This window comes from Macaca thibetana, chromosome 7 (assembly GCF_024542745.1).
Source record: "Macaca thibetana thibetana isolate TM-01 chromosome 7, ASM2454274v1, whole genome shotgun sequence".
Taxonomy (NCBI): Eukaryota; Metazoa; Chordata; class Mammalia; order Primates; family Cercopithecidae; genus Macaca; species Macaca thibetana.
In genome coordinates, this window is record NC_065584.1 from 125516343 (window position 1) to 125537402 (window position 21060).

The following is a 21060-nucleotide window of genomic DNA, read 5'->3' on the forward strand; positions in this document are numbered from 1 at the left end:
GGTACTCAGGAGCCTGAGGTGAGATTACTTAAGCCTGGGAGATCAACGGTGAAGTGAAACAAGATCAGTCCACTGCACTCCAGCCTGGGCAAGAGAACAAGACCCCATCTCAAAAAAACGAAAACTCATTTCTTTCATTGAAAGGGCACCATATGAGGCCTCTTCATCAGGTACTAAGCAGGTTTTCCCATAACTTTCCCATCAAGAATGCTCAAGCATAGGCCGGGTGTGGTGGTTCACGTCTGTAATCCCAGCACTTTGGGAGGCCGAGACGGGCAGATCATGAGGTGAGAAGATCGAGACCAGCCTGGCTAACACGGTAAAACCCTGTATCTACTAAAAACACAAAAAAAATTAGCCGGGTGTCCTGGCAGGCGCCTGTAGTCCCAGCTACTCAGGAGGCTGAGGCAGGAGAATGGTGTGAACCTGGGAGGTGGAGGTTGCAGTGAGCCGAGATCACAGCACTGATTGCACCACTGCACTCCAGCCTGGGCAACAGAGCGAGACTCCGTCTCAACAAAAAAAGAATGCTCAAGCATAAACTATGTCTCCAGAAATACTTATTAACTGCTATAGAAAAAAAAATTTTTATTTTACAGTAGCAAAACACCACCATACCAAGGGATCAAATGTAATATCCTCAAAACATTAAAACAGGCTGGGCATGGTGGCTCACGCCTATAATTCCAGCACTTTGGAAAGCCGAGGTGAGCAGATCACTTGAGGTCAGGCGTTCAAGACCAGCCCGGCTGACATGGAAAAACCTCATCTCTACTAAAAATACAAAAATTAGCTGGGCGTGATGGCGCACACCTGTAGTCCCAGCTACTCAGCTACTTGGGAGGCTGAAGTGGCAGAACTGCTTGAACCCAGGAGGCAGAGGTTGCAGTAAGATGCAGATCTAGTTTTATCTTTTTCAAAATTGCTACCCAGTTGTCCCAGTATTACTAATTTATAAGTCCACTGGTTTATTCTACTTGTCTATTTGCCTATTCATGTGCCAGTACCACACTTTTTTAACTGTAGAGGTTTTGTAGTGTGTTCTAATGTTTAGTAGGGATTTTCCAATTCTTCCCTAGCTACTCCTACATTCTGACTTCATCACATGGACTTTAGTATCAACTTTTCTCAATTCATAAAATACCCTGTTTCTAAAAAAAATCCAATTTATAATGAAATATCCTGTTTCTATTAGGACTGCACTCAATTCATCCTTAAGAGCAGTATGTTAACAACTGGCGCATCTCACTTAAGGATAAATAGACATTCCTTGGACTATAATTGCAACTTCTTTAAAAACAAAAACAAAAAAAACCGCTGCATATGGCATCTGGCTTGCAACTGTTAATTTTGAAATTATATCAAAATAACATGTTATTGGCTGGGCACGGTGGCTCACGCCTGTAATCCCAGCACTGTATGAGGCCAAGCCAGGCAGATCATCTGGGGTCAGGAGTTCAAGACCAGCCTGGCCAACATGGTGAAACCCCATCTCTACTAAAATACAAAAATTAGCCAGGGGTGGTGGCATCTGCCTGTAGCCCTAGCTACTTGGAAGGCTAAGGCAAGAGAATTGTTTGAACCTGGGAAGTAGAGTTTGCAGTGAGCCGAGATCATGACACTGCAATCCAGCCCAGGTGACAGAGAAAGACTCCGTCTCAAAAATAATAATAATAAAATAAAATGTTATCAAAACCAAATGAATTAAAAGAGGAAAAATGCTTATACATGTTTCTTTTAAATCGTTCACATCTTATTCTAGTGCCTGTGATTATCCAGCAACATTCAAACATTTGTAAATTCTCTAAGAAACATATCAACTCCTTTTTATTTTAATTTTTGAGATAAAATAAATATTTATTATGTTACACATTCTGTTACACAAGCTAGCATGCAGTGGTGCGATCTCAGCTCGCTGCAGCCTCAACCTCCTGGGCTTAAACTATCCTCCTGCCTCAGCCACTTGCATAGGTAGGGCTACAAACATGTGCCACTACACCCAGCTCGTTTTTGTAGAGATGGGGTTTCCCCATGTTGTCCAGACTGGTCTCAAACTCCTGGGTTCAAGCGATCCACCCGCCTCAGCCGCCCAAAGTGCTGGGATTACAGGTGTGACCTACCATGCCTGGCCTCTTTTTAATTTTTTCTAATATCACCTATAAGTTAGCTGTCAAGTATCTACCGCTATATTTAAGAAAACTACATTCTTTCCTCGAAGAAGTTGCTCTCGAATTTTTTGACCAAGGAGCATGACACAATAACTAATTGTCCTGTGAATTCTGACCACATTCTAGAAGAAACTGTTAACTGAAGAGTACTACTCAGCATTCCCTTGATTCCAACAGATTAATTTCCTTGCGGAACTCCTATCTGTGAAAGTATCTAGCTCTCAGAGTTCCTCTTTAGTGGGTGGGAAGAGAATACATTCTCCCAATCTCCATGTCCTGGAGGCATTCACTTACCTTTGGTAGTTCCTTTTTCACAATGCTGAGCCATACTTTCCTGCGACGAGCATTCAACTGCTCAATGGATAAGTGCTTTTTCTTAGTGCCAGGGGGAGGTGCATCATGAGAAAACTTGGCAAAGACTTTGGTCTGGTGGTGATGGCGACGAGGGGATTCTTCAGAGGAAAGTTCTTCATCTCTTCGTCTTTTTTTCTTCACTTTTTTCAACTTAGCTGCAAAAGAAACAGACGCTAACAGGGTTGCACTTCCACAAAAGATGGTCACAAAGCAACCTCACAACTTAAAGAATGCAAGGTTCTTTCCTTATTCCACTTGACACTGACAACATATATCCCTTTATCTACTCAGACCCATGAATATTCCTAGAGGAAGAAAAATAAGAGAAGAAGAAACATACTGATTGATATCTCACTAACCTGGAAAAGAACACTGGATAATCACTCTGTTTATATGAAAGTGAAATACAGAATAAAACCCGAGAACCAAATTTCTTTCTTTTTTTTTTTCCCCAGAGACAGAGTCTCACCCTGTCGCCCAGGCAGGAGTGCAATGGCGCAATCTCGGCTCACTGCAACCTCTGTTTCCCAGGTTCAAGTGATTCTCCCGCCTCAGCCTCCTGAGTAGCTGGGACTACAGGCGCATGGCAAGAACCAAATTTATTTTGAACCTAATAGGTAAGCAAGTGTCTGAGGTATCACAGATTCAACAAATAGTCAAAGGAAGGAAACTTATTTCTACTTGGTGGCAATATAAGGTGGCTATACATCTATGCAGTGTGGGGAAAATAAGAAAAAAGTATACCTATAAGGTGGATAAAGAAAAATAAAAGAGAAGAAAAAAACACACTAATATGTCACTAAGACTTGCAAGACAAAAATACATGAAACAAAACCTTAATTCAGGTTGGAGAAAGGGTGTGGAGGGTGAGAAGACACTAATAAAGATGATGGAAAAAGAAGGGAAGACTAAAAGGAGCCTTTTTGAGTAGAATTCATACCGTCAAGCCTGGTGCGGTGGCTCACACCCGTAATCCCAGCACTTTTGAGAGGCCAAGACAGGCGGATCACCTGAGTTTAGGAGTTTGAGACCAGCCTGGCCAACATGGTGACACTCCATCTCTACTAAAAATACAAAAATTAGCCAGGTGCAGTGGCGTGCACCTGTAATCCCAGCTACTCGGGAGGCTGACGCATGAGAACTGCTTGAACTCAGGAAGTGGAGGTTGCAGTGAGCTGAGATAGTGCCACTGCACTCCAGCCTGGGTGACAGAGCAAGACTCCATCTCAAAAAAAAAAAATTAATACTTTCACAGGAATAAAATTTGCCTTACAAAGATAGTTTAAAACTTTCTCTTTCAGTTTCCTTCCTGACATCCAGCTGCTGAGAGAGCTCAATAAGAGAGGAAAGGACACTTCCTGTCAAACATGCAAACAAACACTACAGAAGATCATCAGGAGGTGATCTATTTTAAATCACCTCGGACAGCAACAATGACAACTTATTCCAAACACTTTGGGTTACTTTTCTTACTTCTCTGTGCATAACCAACTTCCTATCCCAGAACATTTGCAATATTTGCAGAGTGTGTATAAGAAAAATGGAATAAACTAATTTTGCCTAAACCTTTAGCTAGGAATCCGTCTTTCCAATTGTAGAACTAAAGACTACAAGCCAAATACGAATAAAGGTTAATAATATAGTCTACCCTTCCTATCTGTGGGTTCTACATCATGGATTCAACCAACTGAGGATCAAAAATATTCAGGGAAAAAAAAAAAGAGAATGGTTGCAGCAGCTGTACTGAATACGTACAAACTTTTTTTGATTGTTATTCCCTAAACAATATAGGATTACAAGTATTTATATAGCATTTACATTGCATTAGGTATTATAAGTAATCCAGAGATGACTTAAAGTATATGAGAGGATGTGCACAGCTCATATGCAAATACTATACCATTTTATATAAAGAACTTGAGCATCTCTGGATTTTGGTATCTGCCGGGGGTCCAGAATCCAATCACCCATGGATACCAAGGGGAAAATTGTACTTGCTACTAATTAGAAAGAGAGTTTTTCAAATAAAGCAAATTTCTACCATATGGACTATATATAAAGTCCAAATGCACCAGTAGGCCACATGCAATTCTGAAACTAAGAATGAATATATGTGGAAGGCAGTTCAACATGCTCACCTTTAAGTTTCTTTTCCTCCTTAAATTTCTTTTTCTTGGGTCCAAGTAGGTGCCGTTGCTGCTCATAGAAAGGGTCGTATGTGGAGAGCAGGCCTGCACTGTAGTACTGATATTGCTGCAACTGAAGCAGGCAAAGACCATGATGGGCCTGTTTTCTAATTATCTTTACTACAGAAAACTAAGCCAGAGGAAATCATAGCTTCTAAATACAGTATTCTTCCCACAAAGAGATCAGTAACATTTAGTATATCAAAGAGAATCACTTCCTTAACTTCAAATGAGTTCAGCTCCTATACATGTAACAGGTCACTGAAAATAATGTAAGAAAGCAAAACTCTTCATGCTTCTGAATTTCTACCAGAATACTTACTTAAACCTGACATATACTGAGACATGAAATTAATTCCTTGCAGAAATGTCTCCCCTTGGAAATTCACCACCAAGAAATAAACCATATTTCTATTACCAGCAGGTCCTCAGATTTACTAAGGTTCCTAATGCTGCTTGCTTTCCTTTTTTTCTTTTTTTTTTGAGACAGAGTCTTGCTCTGTTGCCAGGCTGGAGTGCAGTGGTGTGATCTTGGCTCACTGCAACCTCCACCCCTTGGTTCAAGCGATTCTCGTGCCTCAGCCTCCCAAGTAGCTAGGATTACAAGCACACACCACTATACCCAGCTGATTTTTGTACTTTTAGTAGAGATGCGGTTTTACCACGTTGGCCAGGATGATCTTGATCTCCTGACCTCGTGGTCAGCCCATCTCGGCGTCAGTCCACCTCAGCCTCCCAAAGTGCTGGGATTACAAGTGTGAGCCACTGCAACTGGCCCTTCATGCTTGCTTTTCTATTAGTCATATGTCTGCTTCAAATAGTCACCAGTCATCCCAATTCTTGAATCTTTCAAGTCTTTTCTCTCTTCATCTCCCACTAAGAGAGTCTGCTATCATTTAGATAGTGCCTACATTGCCAGAATTCTAACATACGAATAACGTAATTCTTTCCATCCAGGAAGTGATAAGTAAACGCTTTTAAATATTTCACTTAATCCCCAAATCTCATATTAATTTTGTCTTACATATTACTAATGCATAAATATAAATTAAAATTAGGTAGCCCACTGTTAAATCTCTTTCCTGGATTATAGCCAAATAAATTGTCCAAGGATTGAAATAAGACTGAAAGATTAACATGGGGAACTAATACAATGTCCTCTGTTAAAAATCAAAATTAAATTAGCATGGAGCGCCAAGTCCCTTAGTGCTGGAGTTTAAGAAGGAAGGAACTTTTTACATCAAATTGGTCAGATATTCTGTTTACCACTTCTACAGGTTTATAAGGTTCAGAATATTATTCCAATCTCTCTGAACTAATTTTGGACCTTAACTAATTGCTAGAAAATTCTTAGGTCTTCAAATATACTATTGCTCATTATGTACAATGTTCCACACTTGTAGAAATACTCAGAACCCGGCCGGGCAGAATGGCTCACCCCTGTAATCCCAGCACTTTGAGAGGCCGAGGCAGGCGAATCACCTGAGTTTGAGACCAGCCTGACGAACACTGAAAAACCCTGTCTCTACTAAAAATACAAAATTAGCTGGGCATGGTGGCGCATGCCTGTAACCCCAGCTACTCAGGTGACTGAAGCAGGAGTATCGCTTGAACCCAGAAGGTAGAGGTGGCAGTGAGCAAGTATCACGCCATTGCGCTCGAGCCTGGGCAACAACAGCAAAATGAAAGAAAGAAAGAGAAAGAAAGAGAAGGAGAAGGAGAAAGAGAAAGAGAAGGAGGGAGAAGGAGAAGGAGAAGGAGAAGGAGAAGGAGAAGGAGAAGGAAGGAAGGAAGGGAGGGAGGGAGGGAGGGAGGGACAGAAAGAAAGAGAAAAGAAAGAAAGGAAGAAAGAAAGAAAGAGAGAGAAAAAGAAAGAAAGAGAAAAAAGAAAGAAAGAAAGAAAAGAAAGAGTTAGAAGGCTTTGGTAACAACGTTCAAATAGCTGTCACTCAAAACTATCATCATTTTAAAGTTAGTGTATGAAGAGCTTTCCAAGAGAGAAACACTACTCCCAAAGAGCAAGTGCATGAATAAGCAACACTAGAATGTAAGCATTCCAGTAATTCCTCAAAAGGCTAAGCAAGGAGTTTCCATACGACCCAGCAATTTCTCTGTTAAGTACATAATGAAGAGAAATGAAAACACATCCACATAAAACCTGTACACAAATTTTCATAGCAGCATTATTCAAAATAGCCAAAAAGTAGAAATATGTTAACCATAGTTCATGAACTGGACAATGCATATATAAAGTAAGGTATAAATACAACAAATACTTGCAATAAAAAGAAATAAAATGCTGATACATGCTACAACATTAATCAATCTTGAAAATATGACACTAAGTGAGAGAAGCTGGACACAGCCACATGTTGCATGATTCCATTTGTATAAAATGTCTAGAATAGGCACATTTATAGAAACAGAGTGGATTGGGCTGGGGACGGTGGCTCACGCCTATAATCCCAGCACTTTGGGAGGCCAACGCAGGAGGATCACCTGGAGTCAGGAGTTCGAGACCAAGAGACCAACCTGGCCAACATGGTGAAAACCTGTCTTTACTGAAAATGAAAAAATAAGCCAGGCGTGGTGGCGCACGCTTGTAATCCCAGCTACTCGGTAGGCTGAGCAGGAGACTCACTTGACCCTGGGAGGCAGAGGTTGCAGTGAGCCAAGATCGTGCCACTGCACTCCAGCCTGGGCAACAGAGCGAGACTGTCTCAAAAAAAAAAAAAAAAAAAAAAGAGAATAGAGTGGATTGGTGGTTGTCTGGGCTGAGGGATAGATAAAATGAGGGGCAATAGCTAAGGGGCACGCAGTTTCTTTATGAGGTGATGTAAATATTCTGGAATTAGGCAGTAATGATAGTAACACAACTCTATGAAAAAAATTTTTTTTTTTTTTTTTTTTTTGAGACGGAGTCTCGCTCTGTCACCCAGGCTGGAGTGCAGTGGCCGGATCTCAGCTCACTGCAAGCTCCGCCTCCCGGGTTCACGCCATTCTCCTGCCTCAGCCTCCCGAGTAGCTGGGACTACAGGCGCCTGCCACCTCGCCCGGCTAAGTTTTTGTATTTTTAGTAGAGACGGGGTTTCACTGTGTTACCCAGGATGGTCTCGATCTCCTGACCTCGTGATCCGCCCGTCTCGGCCTCCCAAAGTGCTGGGATTACAGGCTTGAGCCACCGCGCCCGGCCTACTCTATGAATGTATTAAAAAAACACTGAATTGCACACTACATAAGGCTAAAGTTTTGTTATATGAATCACATCTCAATAAAGCTGCTCTATCACTACCTAAACATAAAGTTAAAATGACGTATCTCCTTTTTTGAAGAACATATCTTTTAGTCCAGTACATTTGAAGTATTAGTAGTTTAATTTCATTGATATCAGAGAATTTTAGAAAAAAAAAATTTCTTTTTTTGAGATGAAATCTCGCTCTGTTACCCAGGCAGGAGTGCAGTGGCATGATCTCGGCTCACTGCAACCTCCACCTCCTGGGTTCCAGCGATTCTCCTGCCTCAGCCTCCTGAGTAGCTGGGATTACAGGCATGCGCCACCATGCCCAGCTAATTTTGTATTTATAGTAGAGACAGGGTTTCTCCATGCTGGTCAGGCTGGTCTCGAACTCCAGACCTCAGGTGATTCACCTGCCTCGGCCTCCCAAAGTGCTGGGATCACAGGCGTTGAGTCGCCGCGCCCAGCCAAGTTTTCGTATTTTTAGTAGAGATGGAGTTTCACCAAGTTGGCTGGGTTGGTCTCAAACTCCTGACCTCAAGTGATCAGCCGCCTTCAGCCTCCCAAAGTGCTGGGATTACAGGCGTGAGCCACCGCACCCAGTCAGGAATTTTCTTTAAGTTCCGGGGTACATGTGCAAGATGTGCATGTTTGTTACACGGGTAAACATGTGCCATGTGGTCTGCTGCACCTATCAACCCATCACCTAAGTATTGAGCCCAGTATGCATTACCTATTTTTCCTGATGCTCTCCCTCCTCCTGCACCCACCTGCCCAGGCCCCAGTGTGTCTTGTTCCCCTCCTTGTGTCCACGTGTTCTCACTGTTCAGCTCCCACTTACACTTACTGCTGAGGATAATTTCCAGCTCCATAAAATGATGTATCTTGATATGGAGTCTTGCTCTGTCACCAGGCTGGAACACAGTGGCGTGATCTCGGCTCACTGCAACCTCCGCCTCTGGGTTCAAGCAATTCTCCAGCCTCAGCCTCCTGAGTAGCTGGTACAGGCGCATGCCACCACACCCAGCTAATTTTTGTATTTTCAGTAGAGAGGGGGTTTCACCATGTTGGCCGGGATGCTTTCAATCTCTCGACCTCGTGATCCGCCTGCCTCAGCCTCCCAAAGTACTGGGATTACAGGTGTGAACCACCACGCCCAGCCAAAATGATGTATCTTTAATGACTATAAAGCAGAGGTGAATACTCAGTCTGAAGTGTTTCTCCTGAAACTCTTACCTCCTTGTCTTTACTATACTTATTTTGGTGAAGTTTCTTATATTTGTGTAGCCGAAGCATGTTGTGAAGTTCTTCTCTGCTGAGATTGAGTTCTTCTTCATCATCGTCTTCACTCTGAGAATCAGCCTCGCTGGATTCATCACTTAGCAAAATGCTCTGAAAAGGATGAAAATAGAAATGTATCTTTTGCTGTGAAGCAATTCCATTAATAATCCAAGCATTTTTTCCCAGATACAAAACAATGACAAAAACAGCAGGAAGACAGTCACTCCAGTTCCCCTTATGATATGCTTTACAAATTCAACTGAAAAATATTAAGGATACTAATTAAACTTAGGGAATACAAATTAAAATGCAATAAAACATGGGACATGCTATCAGCAACAAGGCTAAAAATTCCTCTGAATACTTACAAAAGTAGAAACAATACATAACTATCCTATACATACAAACTATACATACATGCCAAACACGAAGGCAAAAAACACAACTACCTATAGGGTATAAAGAAATACAGAAAGCAAGCTGTAATGGCCCAAAAGGAGAAATATCCCAAATATCCATTTATTGATAAATGGATATATAAAATGTGGAATATCCAGATGAGATGTAATTCAGCCATGAAAAGGAATAACACATTAGTAGGTGCTACAATATGAAGAATCTTGAAAATATTATGCTAAATTAAAGAAGCCAGTCATAAAAGGTCACCTGTTATCATAGGATTCAATTTATACGAAATGTCTAGCCTGGGAGTGGTGGCTCACACCCGTAATCCCAACACTTTGGCAGGCCCAGGCAGGAGGATTGTTTGAGGCCAAGAGTTCGAGACCAACTTGGGCAACCTAATAAGATCTCTTCTGTACAGAAAAAGGCATGTGCCTATAGTCCCAGCTACTTGGGAGACAGAGGAGGGAGGACTGCTTGACCCCAGAAGTTTGAGGGTGCAGTGAGCTATGGCTGCACCACTGCACTCCAACCTAGGAAACAGAGCAAGAGCCTATCTCTTAAAAAGAAAACAAAAACAAAACCAAAAATTCCAGAAGAGGCACATCAATACAGACAAAAAGCAGACTAGCAGCTGCCAAGGGACAGAGGAAATAGAAAATGGAGAGTGACTGCTGGCCGGGCGCAGTGGCTCACATCTGTAATCCCAGCACTTTGGGAGGCCGAGGCAGGGGGATCACAAGGTCAGGAGTTTGAGAACAGTCTGGCCAACATGGTGAAACCCTGTCTCTCCTAAAAATACAAAAATTAGCTGGGCGTGGTGGCGAGTGCCTGTAGTTCCAGCTACTTGGGAGGTGGAGGCAGGAGAATCGCTTGAACCCAGGAGGCAGAGGCTGCAGTGAGCTGAGATCGCACCACTGCACTACAGCCTGGGCGACAGAGAAAGACTTCATCTCAAAAAAAAAAGAAAAATGAAAATGGAGAGTGACTGCTAATGGGTACAAGGTTCATTTTAGAATGTTAAAAATTTTCTAAGATTACATTGTAATCATGGGTATACAACTTTGTAAATACATGAAAAACTACTAAATTTTAACCTTTAAAAGGGTGAATTTGGCCAGGCATGGTGGCTCACACCTGTAATCCCAGCACTTTGAGAGGCTGAGGCAGGCAGATTGCTTGAGCTCAGGAGTTCGAGACCAGCCTGGGCAACATGGCGAAACCCCCAAAAATTAGCTGAACGTGGTGGTGCGGGCCTGTAGTCCTACTTCACAGGTGTGAGACTGGAGGATCACTAGAGCCCAGGAGGTCGAAGCTGCACTAAGCTGAGATTGCACCACTGCACTCCCTCCAGGGTGAAAAAGTGAGACCCTGTCTCAAAAATAAATAAATAAAAATAAAATAAAATGAAAAGGTGAATTTTATGGCAATGAATTATAACTCAATTTTTCAAAATATGACAGCTAAGCATAATAATTTCTGCATTTCCAACAGCCTAAAGCGTCACTGATATTGACCAAATTGGACCTTTTACATATGAGCCTTTTGAAGGACCTAGTGATAATAATGAAGGCTTTTAATTGCTTTTAAGTACTTCATAGGAAAAGTAGAAAAGAGAAATAATTAGTTTCAGTAAAAGAAGTACTATCCTTGGCCGGGCGCGGTGGCTCACGCCTGTAATCCCAGCACTTTAGGAGGCCGAGGTGGGCGGATCACAAGGTCAGGAGATTGAGACCACGGTGAAACCCCATCTCTACTAAAAATACAAAAAAAAATTAGCCGGGCGCGGTGGCGGGCGCCTGTAGTCCCAGCTACTCAGGAGGCTGAGGCAGGAGAATGGCATGAACCCAGGAAGCGGAGCTTGCAGTGAGCCCAGATCGCACCACTGCACTCCAGCCTGGGGGACAGAGCGAGACTCCGTCTCAAAAAAAAAAAAGAAATACTATCCTTAATTCAGTTTGGCCACTGACAGTAATCTTGTAAGAGTGTAAATGAGATTAACAACCTCTCTGCTTGTAAACACTCCAATGGCTTAAGACTACAACGGCAGTAAAACACAAATTCCTTAACATAGTATACAAGGCCTATGTGATCATAGCCTTGTAACTTCATCTTCCACCATCCTCCTCATTCACTGTGCTCTAGCCATACTAGACTACTTCTTCCGCCAAGCATACTAAGCTGTTTCTTTTCTCAGGACTTTTATGGTTGTTCCTTCTGACTGAGATGCTGTTACCCTAGATACAAGATGGTTCTCTGTGATCGTTCAGAATCAGTTGAAATGTTACCACTTTAAAGAAGCCATGTTTATTTACTTGTTTACAGGCTTACTAACTGCTTGCCTCCTTTAGAATGTAAGCACTACTGGGCAGGAAACTTGCGCAACCATAATAGTACCTGGCACATGCACATGGATGCACTAAATCAACATCTGTTCAATGAATAAGCTACTCAGGAACTTACGAAAGTTATAGAATTAATATTCCTGATTATGTGACCCAATGAATGCAAGGACTTCATCTGATAAATTTTTGTACTTCCTCTTTCCCCTCAGTACATTATAACAGGTTGAGCATCCCTATTCCAAAAACCCAAAACACCCCAAAATCTCAAAGGTTTTGGGCACCAATAAGATGCCACAAGGGGAAAATTCCACACCTGACCTCATGTGACAAGTCACAGTAAAAACACAGGTATACAACACAGTTTATTCAGCATCCCCAAGAGAAAAATATACCATCAGGCAATGTGTATAATGTGTATATAAAACATAAATGAATTTCGTGTTTATTAACTTGGGTCCCATCTCCAAGATATCTCATTTCGTATTGCAAATATTAAAAAAAAAAAAAAAATCTGAGGCTGGGTGTGGTGGCTCACGCCTATAATCCCAGCACTATGGGAGGCCGAGGTGGGCGGATCACCTGAGGTCAGGAGTTCAAGACCAACCTAGCTAACATGGTGAAACCCTGTTTCTACTAAAAATACAAAAAAATTAGCCGGGCATGGTGATGCGTGCCTGTAATCCCAGCTACTCGGGAGGGTGAGGCAGAAGAATTGCTTGAACCCGGGAGGCGGAGGTTGCAGTGAGCTGAGATCACGCCATTGCACTCAAGTTTGGGCAACAAGAGCGACACGCCAACTCAAAAACAAAGAAACAAACAAAATCTGAAACACGTCTGGTCTCAAACATTTCAGATTAGCAATACTCAACCTGTACTCAATTCATGTTTGCTAAATGACTTCATTGAATCCTCCAGATTTTCTCAATAATCTCTTCAAAAAAACACATCCAGTATAAAGGACTCATATTTGAAAAACTCTGTCAATCTGCCAAAATGAGTTGATAACTTTCCCATCTATTAGTAACTTTAGTAGACTATATGCATTGTAAACATTCTGCTTTATCTCTTACCTTTAGCCACTTTCTGCTTTTCTTCAGCTTAGAGAAATTATATAAATTCCCCTTATCACATTTTGATTCTGTATAAAGAAACACAAAGAATAAAAAAATTAAAGGATGACTGCCTCAAGATAACTGATAGTCCAAAGGGGGATGTCACACCACACTGACCTGACTGTAGAACTCCATTCAGAGAATATGTGTTCAACATTCCAGAACTGCCTGCTCCAGAAGTTTCTCCAAGCAATGAATTTGGAGGTTCTTCCTTAACTTGTATTAAGGGATCCCCAGACTGGGGCAATAAGGGATTACTGTCATCCAGTCCATCTTCACTGTCATCACTATAAATTGAAGAATGAATCCACAATTACAGCTGACTCAATAAAACATGATAATTTAAAGTTAGCAGAACTGGACACTTTACAGAAGAAACTGATCCTCTGAAATAAATTGACTGTTTTTATTTGAAAGAGGCAAAAGAAAATATCAAATATAAAAATCATAAGCTACTTTAATCCTATAAAATCTATAAGGATGATGGAAATCAGGAATTTGGTAAAATATATTGCAAAGATAACATACCTAGAAATATTTCTATTGAAGATGGCTGACGTTTGTCGCAGGAAATGGTCCAACCGGAGGGCCCTCTCCAAGTACTGAAGATAGAGGGGCTTTGCCAGCTCGGTGCAGCCGCCATCATCCCTGGCACCCAACTCCGAGGCCATAGAACAAATCTGTCTTCATGCACAAGGACCTCCGACTGCACGGCTGCAGAACAGAGATAAGAAGTGAAAGGTGAAATTACTATCCATTCTCCCCTTCTCTTGCCTGCTTGCTCCCAATATGAAGAGAAATCAGACCTTCTAGAACACAAGACACTAAGAAGATAGGAGTCTGCAGAAAGATCATGATAAAGCTCTTGTTAGACACTGCCTCCTAAAGCAAAGGCAGAAGTTAAAAGGATATGAAGAATATAAAAATAAAGCAACACGGTTACATTTCACAATGAAAATTCATATTATACTTTTTCAAAATAGTATCTTAAAATGTATACCCATTTCCTTTATCCCTTTCAATAAAAAATTGCCCAAAACTATGAATAAACAACTATCCAAATCTACACCCCAAGCTCACTGTTGTGCACCTCAGAAAGGAAAGTACTAGAGCAGCACTTGTTCTCAGCATTACCTTCAAATGGGTGCCCCCCTCTTCATTTTGAATTCATATTCGTACATATATGTAAGGTATCTTATTTATAAGGGAACAGATGTATTGGCAGAGTATTTTACTATCCTTTGTAAAAATGCTATAATGAGTAAAATTTAGAAATGATTTAGAAAATTGGAGCAAAAAGAATAAAAGTGAGGGTGAGAAACACGGGTATAGCCTAAGCATTGTCTTTGCTACCTTACAATGTTAAAGACAACGTTAGGGTCAGAACATCTTCACTAGAGACATAATCACACAATCAGTATAACAACTTTTCTCCCACCACTTTCTTGTTTGTTTTTTTGTTTTTTGAGATGGAGTCTCACTCTGTCACCCAGGCTGGAGTTCAAGCAATTCTCCTGCCTCAGCCTCCTGAGTAGCTGGGACTACAGGAGCCCATCACCACGCCCAGCTAATTTTTGCATTTTTAGTGGAGATGGGGTTTCACCACGTTGGTCAGGCTGGTCTTGAACTCCTGATCTCAAGCAATCCACCCACCTCAGCCTCCCACAGTGTTGGGATTACAGGCGTGAGCCACTGCGCCCAGCCTTCTCCCACCACTTTCAAACAGTAACTTCTGCCTTATACCTGGTTATCTCTAAATACTTAAACGGTTACGGTAGGATTAAATAACGACTTAATTTAGACTAATAAGCCCACCAAATGACGTAAATACTCAATAAGCCATAGATTATTATTTCTTTCAGACAGAGTTTCACTCTTGCAGTGCGGTGATGTCAGCTCAGGGCAACCTCTGCCTCATAGGTTCAAGGGATTCTCCTGCCTCAGGCTCCCAAGTAGCTGGGATTGCAGGTGTCCGCCACCACGCCCGGTTAATTTTTTGTATTTTCAGTACAGACAGGATTTCACCATGTTGGCCGGGCTGGTCTCGAACTCCTGACCTCAGGCGATCCACCCATCCCAGCCTTCCAAAGTGCTAGGATTACAGGCATGCGCCACTGCGCCCCGTCCCATAAATTATTTTATTAAAAGTTCCTAAAACAAACTAAGTGAGGCTGGGCACGGTGGCTCACGCCTGTAATCCCAGCACTTTGGGAGGCTGAGGTGGGTGGATCATTTGAAGTCAGGAGTTTGAGACCAGCGTAGCCAACATGGTAAAACCCCGTCTCTACTAAAAATACAAAAATTAGCTGGGTGTGGTGGCGGGCACCTGTAATCCCATCTACTCAGGAGACTGAGGCAGGAGAATCACTTGAACCTGGGAGGCAGAAGTTGCAGTGAGCCGAGACTGTGCCATTGCACTCCAGCCTGGGCAATGACAGCAAAACCCCATCTCAAAAAACAAAAACAAAAAAACTAAGTGATAAGTTTTTTTGTTGTTTCTTTGTATTTTTAGTAGAGACGGGGTTTCACCGTGTTAGCCAGCATGGTCTTCTGACCTTGTGATCTGCCTGCCTCGGCCTCCCAAAGTGCTGGGATTACAGGCGTGGGCCCCCACACCTGGCCAACTAAGTGACAAGCTTTAAAGGCAATCATATATCTTTCAGTTGTCTTTTTTTTTTTTTTTTTTAACAGTTTTCTAATATAACCTTTCTATCTAAAACAGTATAACTTCTAGAAAAACCAGGAGAAAATCTTCATGACTGACCATAAAAAGTTCTAGATACGCAATCAAAAGCAAGAAAGATCAAAAATGAGACCACGCAAATAAAAAATGTTTACACTTTAAAATACATCAAGAAAATGAAGACAAACTAGGCACAGCAGCTCATGCCTGTAATCCCAACACTCTGGGAGACTGAAGCGGAAGGATCACTTGAGCCCAGGAAGACAAGATCAACCTGGGCAACACAGTGAGATCCCATCTCTTCAAAAGAATTTAAAATTAGCTGGGCATGGTAGCACACGCCTCTGGACAAACTATTAGGGAGGCTGAAGTGGGAGGATCATTTACAGCCCAGGAGGTTGAGGCTACAGTGAGCCATGATCTTGCAACTGCACTCCAGCCTGGGTGACACAAAAAGAAAAAAAAAGAAAAAGAAAAAAGAAAATGAAGACAAGCCACAGACTAGAAGATATTTGCAAGTCATCTATCTGATAAAGGTCTTGTATTCACATGAACAACTCCTTTTTTTACACAGTTGTTTGTCAGTGTGTACACATAAAACTTACAACTCTATAAGATAAATAACCCAATTTAAAAATGGGCAAACGATTTTGAACAGACATTTTACCAGCAAAGATGTATGACTACCTAATGGACACATGAAAAAATGGTGAATATCAATAAATTAAAAATAAAATTACAGCAACATACTACTTTATACCCACTAGAATAATAAAAAAGATAGGCTAGACACAGTGGCTCACACCTATAATCCCAACATTTAGGAGGCTGAAGTGGGTGGATCCACTGAGCCCAGGAGTTTGAGACCCGCCTGGGCAACATAGCAGGACCCTGTCTCTACAAAAAATTTTAAAATTAGCCAAGTATGGTGATGCATACCTGTAGTGCCAGCTACTCAAGAGGCTGAGTCAAGAGGATTGCTTGAGCCCAGGAAGTCCAGGCTGCAGTAAGCTATCATTGTGCCACTGCACTCTAGCCTGGAGTAAGACCCTGTCTCAAAAAAAAAACCACACAAGAGAGTGAGAGAAAGGGAAAGAACAAGAAAAGAAAAAAAAAAAAACGTTCCAAACTCCCATTGTGGCGACAGTTGCACAATTCTGCAAATCTACCAAAAATATATTCAAAATATGCTGAACTGTGTATTTTATTTAAATTATGTGAATTTCATAGTATGTAAATTGTCAGTCTTGGTAACATGAAGAAAAAAGAATGCTAAAAAATAATTTTGGCCAGGTACAGTGGCTGAAGCTTGTAATCCCAGCACTTTGGGAGGTAAGGCAGGAGGACAGCTTGAGTCCAAGAGTTGAAGACCAGCCTGAGTAACATAGCAAGACCTTGTTTCTACAAAATAAATTTAAAAATTAGCTGAGTGTGGTGGCATGCACCTGTAATCCCAGCTATTGAGGAGGCTGAGGAGGGAGGATGGTTTGATGCCTAAGAGGCTGAGACCTCAGTGAGTCATGAATGCACCACTGTACTCTCGCCTGTGTAACAGAGTGAGACTATCCAAAAAAAAAAAAAAAAAAAAAAAAAAAAAAACCTTTAAATTTCACCTTTTCAAAGTGAGACCTAACATACCCACTCCAGAAGATTTCAAATACGTCGGTTTTTAAAATACAACAAAATTCCCTTAATTAGAGAACAGCAAATAATTCATCTTGATGCATGTATAAATCAGTAAAAGTACTCTGCTTGGCTCCACCCCAAGCTTTTATTACGGAACAATTAATCCATGCTCTACTTATTTTACCTGATAACAAAAATGACACTAATTAAGGAGGTATGACTACCAAGTAATACTGAGTGATTCAAAAGGAATGGAATATTTTCAAAACTTATTCCTCAGTACCTATGTGAATATGAAATCAAAAACAATTTGTTGAAGAAAGACCACAGTTACTTCTAGTCTTACAATGCTCAATATACACTCCCTTTTGACGCCCCGTATACATCAATCCTATCAATTGATTCATCCCAGAAATCATCTTTGCAGCACATCACCACTGATGGCTGAAATGACAGGTACAATGCAATCCCTTATGTCCACAATACCACCAAAAAAAGGTGCTGCAAGCACGAAATTCTCCACATATCTCCACAAGTAGTCTTATGATGACATCTGGAGAACCAAGTTATATCATTTTTTAAGTGTTCAATTTTTTTCTTTATGGTGGCAAAATATACATAACATAAAAACTTACCACTTTAACCATTTTTAAGTGTACACTTCAGTGGCATTATATACTTTCACATTGTTGTACAACCATTACTACCTACCATCCGCAATTTTTTCTTTTTTTTTTTTTGAGACAGAGTCTCCCTCTGTCGCCCAGGCTGGAGCACAATGGGACTATCTTGGCTCACCACAATCTCCGCCTCCTGGGTTCAAGTAATTCTCTCACCTCCAGCCTCCCAAGTAGCTGGGACTATAGGCACATGCCACCACGCCTGGCTAATTTTTGTATTTCTAGTAGAGATGGAGTTTTACCATGTTGGCCAGGCTGGTCTCAAACTCCTGGCCTCAAGTGATCCACCCACCTCAGCCTCCCAAAGTACTGAGATTATAGGCATCAGCCACCCACTGGGCTGACAATTATTTTTTAGTCACCTTTTAAGATTGCTGGCCTCCCAATTCAGCCTAGTCTTGATTAGCATGTTAAAAGCTGCTGCTATAATAACCACTTTCATCTCCTCTATTTGTCTCTCATTCCCTACAAGAAAACTGCATGGCCATCACCCTGACCCATCTGTTACTGTCCAGCTTCAGCAAAACACTTGATAATTCTCAATAACCCTTTTACCCACCTTCTATCAATTGTTTCTCATTCTCTACCAAGATTACTTCAAATCTTTTTTCCCTCTTCCTCAAAATTCTGAAGTCATTCCCCACTTATCTTGGAAGAGCCTGAGAAACAAATCATTCCATCCTCTTTTATTTCACCTTAGCTCAATAGTTTCCTCTTACTTGTTGTGTTATTTGAGTCACCAACACAAATAAACTTTATTTGTAACTCTTAGTCAAGGTGATTCTCCATACTCGTACAAAAGATATGCCTATTTCTTGCCGGGCACAGTGGCTCGTGTCTGTAATCCCAGCACTCTGGGAGGCTGAGGCGGACAGATCACAAGGTCAGGAGTTTGAGACCAACCTGGCTAACACGGTGAAATCCTGTCTTTACTAAAAATACAAAAAATTGGCCGGGCACGGTGGCTAACGCCTGTAATCTCAGCACTTTGGGAGGCCAAGGCGGGTGGATCATGAGGTCAGGAGAGCAAGACCATCCTGGCAAACACGGTGAAAACCCATCTCTACTAAAAATACAAAAAATTAGCCGGGCATAGTGGCAGGAGCCTGTAGTCCCAGCTACTCAGGAGGCTGAGGCAGGAGAATGGCATGAACCCAGGAGGCGGAGCTTGCAGTGAGCCAAGATTGCGCCACTGCACTCCAGCCTGGGCGACAGAGCGAGACTCCGTCTCAAAAAAAAAAAAAAAAAAAGAAAAAGAAAAAAAGAAAAAAAATTACAAAAAATTAGCTGGGCTTGGTGGCATGCACCTGTAGTCCCAGCTACTCAGGAGGCTGAGGCAGGAGAATTATTTGAACCCGGGAGGTGGAGGTTGCAGTGAGCCAAGATTGTGTCACTGAACTCCAGCCTGGGTGACAGAGCAAGACTCCACCTCAAAAAAGAAGATATGACTATTTCTTATGTCACCTATTATGGGTTTGTGCCCATGCATTTGCATTTTAAAATACATACTGTGTAACTGTAAGTTACTTTATTTATGTTTCCCCAATATATTACAATTAGGGCATCATACTGCTTTTTAAAATTACATGTTATATTACCTATAGATTTCATTTTAGGATTTTAAAAAGGGCATATTAGGCCAGGCGCGGTGGCTCACGTCTGTAATCCTAGCTCTTTGGGAGGCCGAGGCAGGCGGATCACCTGAGGTCAGGAGTTTGAGACCAGCCTAACCAATATGGTGAAACCCCATCTCTACTAAAAATACAAAAATTAGCTGGGCATGGTGGTGGGTGCTTGTAGTCCCAGCTACTTGGGAGGCTGAGGCAGGAGAATTGCTTGAACTCAGGAGGTGGAGGTTACAGTGAGCCAAGATCATGCCACTGTACTCCAGCCTGGGAAACAGATCGAGACTCCGTCTCAAAGGAAAAAAAAAAAGGGGGGGTGTATTATAAAATATTTGTAATAAAAAAGGAGAGTTGGGTCTGATACAGTTGAGAACCATGCTCTCTGATAACCACTGTTTATCAGAACGAATGAAGTCAATATTGCTGAGCGACTCTTGCTTTTGGATACTCTACTGTATAATCTTTGAAAACTTGGACTATTCCTTCTTAAACTCCTTGACTGAAACTTTATTCTAAATGTGGAGTACACCAAAGTTCTGTCATCTATTCCTACCCCTTAGAAAATCTCATCTTCTACCAGGAATTCAATTAACACTGTTGTATGACTGACCCTCTAGCTCTCAACTTGCACAGCATACAATCCACATTTCTAGATGCTTCTAGAAATGCTTTCTAGATGCTTTCTAGTCCCTACAAACCCAAACTACTCATATGGCTCCACAGAAGCTAGTTCATCTGTCTTTCCTATTTATATAACAATTATTCAGACTCAAAATCTATGAATCATTTTTTACACCCCCTTCTACTTCTCTCCTGACATACAGTGAGCCCCAATGTGTAGTTAATTCCTCTTTGGGAATAATGTCTGGAATATGTCAGTTTCTTCCTATTATCAGTGTTTTCATTTAGCTTCTTAGCCTCACACCTAGACTACTGCTTCCTAATTTGAGTTTCCCACCTCCAGGTTCTTATCACTCTAATTCATCCTCACAGATACTTCCAGATCAGTATTCCCAAATCATCACTCTTGTTTTATATTTTTTTGAGACACAGTCTCGCTTTGTCACCCCAGCTGGAGTCCAGTGGCGCGATCTCAGCTCACTGCAACCTCCATCTCCCTGGCTCACGCAATTTTCCTGCCTCAGCCTCGCAGGTAGCTGGGATTACAGGTGCCCATCACTACGCCCGGCTAATTTTTCCTATTTTCAGTAGAGAAGGGGTTTCACCATGTTGGTCAGGCTGATCTCAAACTCTTGACCTCAAGTGATCCACCTGCCTCAGCCTCCCAAAGCACTGGGATTATAGGTGTAAGCTACCGCACCCAGTCCAAATTCATCATTCTGATTATGTCATTAGTTCCTCA

General features: G+C 41.7%; 1 protein-coding gene across 2 annotated transcripts in view; it reads right to left on the reverse strand.

Moving 5' to 3' along the window:
- Nucleotides 1-21060, reverse strand: part of INO80 (INO80 complex ATPase subunit) — a 137815-nt gene that overhangs the window by 104988 nt on the left and 11767 nt on the right. Inside the window, exons 2-7 of one of the 2 annotated variants that reach the window (XM_050799374.1) lie at nt 13612-13797; nt 13201-13370; nt 13042-13109; nt 9180-9335; nt 4661-4781; nt 2463-2677 (exon numbers count right to left, since the gene is read on the reverse strand). In XM_050799374.1, the coding sequence (XP_050655331.1) occupies nt 2463-2677; nt 4661-4781; nt 9180-9335; nt 13042-13109; nt 13201-13370; nt 13612-13754 (873 nt within the window). In that variant the 5' untranslated portion in view covers nt 13755-13797. Of the gene's footprint in view, nt 1-2462; nt 2678-4660; nt 4782-9179; nt 9336-13041; nt 13110-13200; nt 13371-13611; nt 15184-21060 lie in introns of those variants that run through there. The other variant, XM_050799375.1, reaches the window with a different exon arrangement.